This window comes from Castanea sativa, chromosome 5 (assembly GCF_040712315.1).
Source record: "Castanea sativa cultivar Marrone di Chiusa Pesio chromosome 5, ASM4071231v1".
Taxonomy (NCBI): domain Eukaryota; kingdom Viridiplantae; phylum Streptophyta; class Magnoliopsida; order Fagales; family Fagaceae; genus Castanea; species Castanea sativa.
The window spans coordinates 45730136-45739774 of NC_134017.1; the positions used below are offsets into that span (position 1 = coordinate 45730136).

Below are 9639 nucleotides of genomic sequence, written 5' to 3' on the forward strand. Positions count from 1 at the left end.
ACTTCTCTTTATTATAGTGGATTGCTTTTCGGATTGTGGATAATATTGACATGATATTGATGTTAATTTGTTTTAACAAAGTTTGTTCATAATAAATCTAATTAACAACTTGAGTTTAAAATTTGTTAATTCTATCAACCAGGGTCTAAATTTCCTGACAGTATGATGTTTGGTTTTAATTTTGGATCTTTATATGATCTTAGGATTGCCATGGAGAGGCCCTTAAGAAAACTTAGGAGGGGGGGCATCTCATTAGGTTAGAGGAATCTAAGCTCAAGAAGCCTCCACTTATGGAAATCCATGATGATGAGGAGGAAGAGGAAGAATGGGATGAAAAGGACAAAGTGGAATATGAAAGGAGCAAGCAATTTGAGAAACTCACCGTGGAAACTATAGCTATGAGGGAAAAATTGGAGAAAATGCAACTTGCCTTCCATAAGGCAGAAGGGATGGATGATTACCTCTATAACATGGGGGGAGTAAGCTTATAGACTCCTATTGCATTGCCTCCCAAGTTCAAGATTTCCGATGTGGAAAACTGGAGATTCAAAGCAACACATAAGAAGATATTTAAGCATCATTGAAATGAAGGGGCTAGATAAGAAGCAATCGTTGCATGCATTTCCCCTCTCACTCACAAGAGGTGCATCAAGGTGGTACTATAGCCTTGATCCAAGCAAAACTAAGGTGTGGAATGAACTAGTTGTTGGAAAAACATAGTTTGTATCACATACAAAACATACGCAATGGAAAATTAATGGATCTACTTCATTCACAATTGATAACATGTACTATGTAAGTTTCAGAATTTAAGAACACGAAAGCATACCTTGGTGCAGTAAAATTCAAAACCAAAGGTTAGAAGTACTTGGGAACAATTTTAATCTTCACTCCAATTCTACTTCCGCCCAAGAAGTGTGGTTTCTCAATCAGTTTACACATGTGTTCAAGGGAGAATAAGAAAGTGACTTACACTCATATACACACCATTTTCATGAATTACCATTCATTCTTGTATATTTCTCTCCTTATATCTAACTGATTATCTAATTGGATTAACCTTTTGGGCCATTCCAATTGAGTTTTAATATGTGGCTTGGAGTAGGACCAAAAGGGAACAAATAAGACTCTAGCTCCAATGGGCCTTGGGCTTATCTGTCAACTCTTGACAAGTCTAAAGTTATCATTAATTATATTTAATATCACTATATAAATATAATTACACTTTAGGCCTTATTAATAAATTATATCCCAAGACTTTATTATACATGCAACCCCTTCATTAAAATATTTGTAGTAATACAAAGTCATGAATGTTGACTGCCACTTTGAAGATTATTACATCATAATCCTTAAGTACCCAGTTTAATCCTTTAAGTTATTCATCATATATTTATGAAATCTAATTTCATAAATATATATTTTAGTAACCTCTTACTAAAGTAGTTAGGCCTAACATTCTGAATAACCAAATCCATTAAACATATCTCAAGGGAATATTTTGTATCCTCGTTAAAAGATTATGAATTCCATCTTGAGAATATATATTCCATCAACATTAAATACGGCTACCCAACATACTGAGATTTTGATCGTGATTTTACATCTCACTCCTGATATATCAAAGCAACCTACACTTCATGATCAGGTTTATTATTCTCTCAAGATTGAGAGTTCATGTAAATAGAAATCGTGAGATTTATTATTTATTTGACAGTCGTTAGTAAAATAATAAATCTTACAGCGATCCAGTTCAATATGTCTAAACTCTTAAAATATATCAACACATCAACTAGAAGTCTCTACTTCCATAATCAAGACGAATCATCTTAGTTGATATGTGTGGGTTCCTTTTTTGGAAAGTACCCAAGTCCATTGATGACATGGGATCCCAGGCCTCTGAGGATGGATGGTTGGATTGGGTCCAGTTCTCTGCGGCCTATTGGGGTCGTTATATGAATTTGTTTGTGCACAAGTCACATAAAGCTCCTCAAGGCAAAAATGTGATTTCCTCCTAAACAATAAAATATCATTATAAGTGTTTAAGTTTCATAAAATGTCCCTTTACTATTACGAAATAAGTAAAATAATTATTCATAATATTCACAATGAGAAGGAGATTAAAGTATAATATTTAAGGCTTATTTTTTATTATGTGAACATTTAAAAAAGTTCTTCTACTTGGTTCCCTAAGCCTGATGTAGTGGTACTCCAAACATGATGTTGTGGTACCCCAAACGGGATGTCGTGGTTCCCAAAGGTACTAGGCCTGTAATCCATAGGACCCAGAATGCTGATTCTTTAAACTATACAATCTTTCTCCATGATTATTATGCAATGGAGTTTTGTCCTTTCCCTTTACCTCTATAGGTCCTGCATAAGAACAAATATACAATACACATATCTTCAAATAATTGTTAGTTGTTTAGATTAGGATATACATTCTAATACATATACATCTATGTAAATGAATTTTATAAAAATGAGTCAGCCACATGGATCCTGGCCCCAATTCTCACAGACTTAGTGTTTTTGCACAAGACTTGTGAGATTTGGAACTTAAGTCCAAGTAGTTTTGCTTGGGCATTGCCTTCCAAGATAGTTAGGTGAGGAGGATTTTGTGGGAGAGAGTGATATCTGATGTGTGCATGTTTTGGCATATAATTCTTTGGAGGCTAAGTGATATTTTGAATGAGTTCAAGGATATGGAACGAATTCCTTCTCTTTGGCTCTCTTTTTTTGTTCCTCTCCTCTCCTTTCTTCCTTGCTGGGTTCTTAGAGCTCTAAGAATTATCTTTTTGAACCTTTTAACTCTCCCCCTTTTCCTTCCATCTGAATCCCCATTTTCTTCCTCCTTCTGCTATGCTTCAGTGTTCTTTTTATAGTGAACATGGTCTGGTACCCTAGGCGAGGACGTCCTTGGTCTGCTAGGTAAAACCATGTCCTCTGGAGCCTGAAAAAGTGCATTGGGCAGAGGTTTAGCTTAATTAGGCAATTATAACTCAAAATGGGCATTTGGCTTTAGCTACAAATGAAAGATTCCTTCTTGGAAAGTCAAAGGAGTGGGTGGGCTACTCAATGCAATGCTTGACAGCTTTAATTGAAAATGATGATTAAGAGGAAATTGTGGGAGGTGTCATGCACATAGGGGAACTGAGTTTTCCATTGGTTCATGTATTCCAATCAAATATATGAGCTAAGTGAAACCTTTGGGATCCTCCTTTCACCAGAAATCACTCCCCTACCGACCAAACCATTTCTCCCATACTACCAACTTAGGATCCCATGGGCTTGGACCATGGGTTACAAAGATAATACCTGGTTTTGTTGAATATTTTAATGGCTTTTGCTGGAAATCTGAACATACACCTTGGCTTTCCCATATGTCAACCAAGGTCTTCTTCTTAAGGCTTCAAAAGGATACATCAAGGTCCTAGGGCCTTGATGTTGATTCTTCTTACTGCATATCCTCTGGCCTGACCAAGATCCTTTTTCTTGATGCATGTCCTCTGGCCTGACTAAGTTTAGGCCCTCTTCTTTTTTATTATTATTGTTATTATTTCTTTATTTTTCCTTCTTTTTGGGACTTTGGGCCTTCATGATCCTTCTTAACTTCATGAATTGGGTCTTCTTTTGTTAAGGCCCATGGTCTTTCCTTACTTTTCATGGAATGGGCTTTCTTGTCAAATTTTGGTCCTCAACAATATGTTATAGTCTTCGTAGATGAAATACCTAATTTCATCACCGACTACAAACTAAAATTCTGAGTTTACAAAGAACTTGTGATTTATATCTTCTGTGACTAAATCACATACTATGTATCTCATGGACTATACGATAATGTCCAAATATTCATGTTACCATTATTTTAGATAATAACAAAACAACTTTATTAATCATAATATAATATCATACATAATGTCATACATAGCATCATACAATAGGATTTAAAGGGCACATATCCTAACACTAGTGGAGTTGTTTGTGGACCAATTCATCTTCAACACCATGATTGATGTGACTCTAAAGGATTTGGAGACTACCAAACAAGGTGCAAGGAGACATTTTCCGAATACATGACTAGATGGAAGACCAAGGCGTCTAGAATGGTCAATAGGCCAAATGAGAAGGACCAAATCAACATGATTATCAAGAACTTGCTTCCAGCTTATAATAGTAGGTTTTTATCATTGCCTATTAGCTCATTTGGAGAACTATGCGATTATGGGACAAGAATTGAAGACACTATCCACAATGGGCAATTGGAGATAGGTGAAACTAAGCCTCTAAGCAAGAAAACATATGGAGGGGGAACCAAAACTAAAGCACCTAATCTGGTACATGTGAGCGCCATCATACCCCAACAAACACTAGCCTACCTAAAGAAAGCTCACCTAAAATTCTCTGACCTAGGAATGACCCTCACCCAAGCATATGAAAACCTATCCTCCAAATGAGTCATTAAACCTTTAGACCCTACACCCATGCCTAATCCCATACCTTCCACTCAGAATCTTAATGAATATTGCCACTACTACCAAAAATCCAGCCACAAGACCGATAATTGCTTCTGCCTTAAACATGAAATACAAGACCTCATAGATAATGGAATCTTTCCAAATCCCAACATCATCACCAAACCCAACATTAGAAAGAACCCTTTGCTCGATTACCACAGGGCTCCTCCTCCATATCAAAATTGGGTTCAAATAGATGAGATTGAATAGGATTTCTCAAAGTTGATAGAAGTTGCAAATGTCAATATCAATGCCGTGGAGGTCCAAGGAATATGGATGAAAAAGATGAAATCTTGAAGGAAGCGCTAGTGGTGTGGGGAATACTTCCCAAAAGAGTGACAGAATTAGAGAAAAGGGTCCTACAGGACAAAGTAGCAAATATCACTAGGAATGGGAATCACTACAAACCATCCTTTTTGATAAAAAGATCATCCTGGTAGAGATTTAAGGGAAGGGTCCAAGACCACAGAACCTAAAGGAAAATAAGACAAAGAAGAAGAAGATAGGGTCTTAATGCAATTGAAGAAGACCCAACCTCATGTGTCCATATGAGGCTTACTCATGGCCTCTCAAAAGCATCGTAAGGCTCTCTTAGACACCTTGAATGAGAAAGAAGTACATATAGAAAGACCACAAGAAGCTTTGTCTCTCATGGGAGTCGAGGATTCCTTACACCCCCTCCTTGCCTTTCCGATGAAGATCTCCCCACCTAGGAGCTACTCACACTAGACCCTTGAAAATCACCATTGAATCCATGGGTGCTAAGGTTTCAATGGTACTTATTGACAATGGGTTTGCCTTGAATGTTTGTCCTTTTAGGACTGTCCTCACTATTGGCCTAGATATAGAGACTATCGTCCCTTCTCCCTTAACCGTAAGAGCATATGACAACACTTCAAGGAAGGTCATGGGTACTTTCAAGGCTCCTGTCAAGATTGGGCCAATAGAAACCATTGTGGAGTTTTATGTCATGGACATCACCCCAAATTACAACCTTCTCTTGGAAAGAGCTTGGCTTCACCCCAATGGGGCAATCCCCTTCTCGCTACACCAAAATATAAAGATCCCATGGAAAGGAGGGATTGCCATAGTGCTTGGAGATGGTGAAATTCTAACACTAGTTTATGGACTTAAGGAAGGAGGAAATGAGCTTCAAATGAGTGGCTTTAAGTTCGTAAACATGTCTAATTGTGGGTTGAAGGATGAAAGGTATGCTACTGACTTGTTCCCATATTGTAGCCATAAGGTAATTGTAATTATGAAGAACATGGGATACATGCCTGGTATGGGCCTTGGAAAAGAAGGAAAAGGGGTATTCGAGTTCCCCAATGTCAAGACTCAAGTGACTAGGGAAGGTTTAGGATTCTTTAAAGGCTGCGATAGAATCAAGAATAACCTTGGCACTCTCAATGGGAACTTTGTGAAGGAAGGGGAAAACTTTCCTTATTGTGGCCTCCCCGAACCTTAGGTAGTTAAGGATGGAAAGGTGTATCCGAGTTGTGAAATGTTCTTTAATGAAAAGCTCACCTTTAAGGAGAAACCTACCGTGGTGATCAAAGAAATACAAGAAGAGGCCAATTGGGTGAACTACATGGACGCTGAAGCAATGAAGACCACGATGAAGACGAGTGGGGATGTGTTCGCCATCACCAATGAAGAGCCAAGTGATCCTTCCAAATTCACCATGCCTATTGTAGGGCCCATTAATAATTGGACTTGGGTTGGGTTTTTTGAAAACATGGGGAAAAAGTTTTGTAATGCAAGTTCCAATGTACTTTTCAATACTTTCAATAAGATGAATTCTGATTTAGTTTTCTTTGATATGTCCCATAATATTGAAATCCTGCACTTAAATGATTCAAATGAATTTGTTAAAATTAAGAAACAATTAGAAAAGAAAATTGAACCTATGGAACCAACTCTTGAAACTATTAATTTGGGCAATAATGAGAATCTATCCTTAATTAAAATTGGCTCAACTTTAAATGTAAAAGAAAGAAAAGATCTTCAAGAACTCCTCACAAAATTTCAAGAGGTGTTTGCATGGTCCTATGAAGATATGCCTAGAATTGACCCCGAGATAGCTCAACATCACATTGACACTCATGATCACATGGTACTCGTTAAAAAAAATTTGAAAGGAATGAGGACTGTGGCTTTTAAAAATCAAGGAGGAAGTCATTAAGCAATTGAAGGTAGGGTTCATCAAACTCGTACACTAAGCCAAATGGGTAGCCAATGTCATGCTCGTACCTAAGAAGCATAGGAAGCTGAGGATGTGTGTAGATTTTAGGGACTTGAATAGGGCATGCCCTAAGGATAACTTTCCTCTCCCTCACATTGATGTCTTGGTAGATAACACGGTGGGAAGTGCTTTGATGTCTTTCATGGATAGTTTCTTAGGGTACAACCAAATCAAGATGGCTCCCAAAGATATGACCAAAACCACTTTCACTACCAAATGAGGAATCTATTGTTACACAATGATGCCGTTTGGTATCAAGAATGACAGGGCAACCTACTAAAGGATGGCTACAACCTTGTTATATGATATGATGCATAAGGTGGTGGAGATGTATGTCAATGATATGATATGATAGTGAAATCCAAGGATAGAGAAAGCTACACCGTAAACTTGAGGAAGTTCTTTAAGAGGATTAAAGATTATAGGCTAAGATTGAACCCACAAAAGTATACATTCGGAGTAATCGCTGGAAAATTGCTAGGCTTCCTAATGAGTGATAGAGGGGTAGAAGTTGACCCATCCAAAATCAAAGCCATATTGGAGATACTTCCACCCACAAGTGAGAAAGAGATAAGGGGTTTCTTGGGTTGATTACAATATATTAGTCAATTCATTACCAAGCTCACCTCCACTTGTGAGCCCATCTTCAAACTCCTAAGGAAGAATAAACCACATACATAGAATGATGAGTACCAAAAGACCTTTGAACTTATCAAGGAATATCTCCTCCACCCACCTATCCTAGTGCTTCCACAACATGGAAAACTTGTACTCCTATACCTCTCTATCATAGGGGACGTGGTTGGAAGTATGCTTGCACAAGAAGATGATGACAAGAATGAGAGGGCCACATACTAGTTAAGCAAAAGGTTCCATGATTATGAGGCTATGTACACTCCCATAGAAAAGTCATGCGTTGCACTTATTTGGGTTGTACAGAAGTTGAGACATATCATTTTACCTTTCCAAATATGAGTGGTGGCAAGAATGGACCAATTGAAGCTTCTCTTTGAGAAGCCTGCTTTAAGTGGAAAATTTTCAAGATGGTTGATCTTATTGGTAGAATTCGATTTGAAGTATGTGGCTAGAAAATTATCAAAGGGAGCGTCGTGTCAAATTTTTGTGCTGAGAATCCTATAGAGGGGGAAGATGGTAAAGAAGACTTTCCAGATGAGGACATTTTGGACGTTGAGTTAAGGACATGGAAAATGTACTTTGACGAAGCTGTAAACCAATATGGGAATGGGATAAGAATACTCTTGATCACTTCCGAGGGACCTCACATACCTTTGACAATCAAGTTGAACTTCGAAGCAACTAATAACATGGCTGAATATGAGGCTTGCACTGCCAAGATGGAAGCTCATCGAGAATTAAGGGTAAAGGAGGTTGAAGTCTTTTGAGATTCAACTTTGTTTATAGCCCAAGTACCAAAGTTTTGGAAGTTGAAGGAGGAAGACTTGAAGCCTTATCAACAATACTTGGAGGACTTACCAAGACCTTTGACAAGATTGACTACACAATTATCCCTAGGGCTGAAAATCAATTTGCGGATGCCTTAGCTACCTTAGCCTCCATGGTTGAAATACTTGAGAGAGTATGGACACGATCCTTGGAGATTGAGCAAAGTTATGAGGAAGTGCAAAAAGGGAAGACCGGAGCTTCAGTAATGACCATAGAGGAAGAAGAAGTTTTGTGGTACTATGACATTGTGAAGTTCTTAGAACTAGAGGCATATCCGGATGGTGCCAACAAGAGAGAACGTCGTTTCATTAGGATGATGGCAATACAATATATCCTATGTGGAGGACAATTCTATAGAAGATCCTACGATGGTATACAGCTTTGTTGCTTGAAGAAGGAAGAAGTCGAGAAGGTAATGGAAGGAGTTCATCAAGGGATATGTGGCCCTCATATGAATGGTAAAATGTTAGCCAAGAAAATTCTAAGGCTAGGGTACTATTGGAATACGATGGAGACCGATTGTGTGGACTATGTGAAGAGTTGCCACAATTGTCAAACATACGCCAACTTGAACCATGTATCACCTAGTGAGTTGTATAACATGACTTCTCCATGGCCATTCTTGGTTTGGGGCATAGATGTGATCGGAAGGATAGCCCCCAAAGCTTCAAATGGGCATGAATACATCCTAGTGGCAATTAACTAGGATGTATTCATGGAAGGCTAAGCATGTGGCTCGATTCTTAGAAAACAACATCATATGTCAGTTTGAAGTGCCTCAAGAGATCATCTTCGATAACAGTTCCCACTTTGAGGGTAAAGTTTGGAGAATCATGGAAGAATATAACATTGAGCATTACCAGTCTTCACCATATCAACCACAAGCTAATGGGGCTGTAGAAGCAACTAATAAGAATGCGAAGAACATCCTAACCAAGATGGTAGTGACATACAAAGATTCGGCTGAAAAGCTTCCATTAGCCTTATGGGGTTATAAAACTTCTATCCGCGTGTTGACTAGGGCAACACCTTACTCTTTGGTTTATGGTAGTGAGGTGGTGCTTCCTATTGAGGTGGAGATACAATCTTTGAGGGTATTGGTGGAAACTAAGGTCCTAGAAGAAGATTGGGCTAAGGCAAGATATGAATAATTGGCTTTGATAGATGAGAGGGCTAGGGCACAATATCATGCACAGGGGACCAAAAAAGGATTGCTAAAGCATTCAACAAGATAGTGAAACCGAGAAACTTTAAAGAAGGGGACTTAGTCCTAAAGGTGCTTAGAGATGAGACTTTTGATCCAAGCGGAAAGATGAAGCCAAGGTGGTCTGGGCCTTTTATCATTAATAAGATCATGTTTGAAGGTGCTACAAGAATCACATATTTAGATGGGGAAGAGATGCTTCACCCAAT

General features: G+C 38.3%; 1 protein-coding gene across 1 annotated transcript; it reads left to right on the forward strand.

The window, feature by feature from the left end:
- Positions 1-8933: 8933 nt before the first annotated feature.
- Positions 8934-9377, forward strand: LOC142635280 (uncharacterized). The gene has a single exon (XM_075809465.1). The coding sequence runs from the start codon at positions 8934-8936 to the stop codon at positions 9375-9377; it is 444 nt and encodes a 147-aa protein (XP_075665580.1).
- Positions 9378-9639: the final 262 nt, after the last annotated feature.

Excerpts from the sequence above, each read along its gene's own strand:
- LOC142635280 (XM_075809465.1), top strand. The coding sequence starts at position 8,934 with ATGTATTCATGGAAGGCTAAGCATGTGGCTCGATTCTTAGAAAACAAC.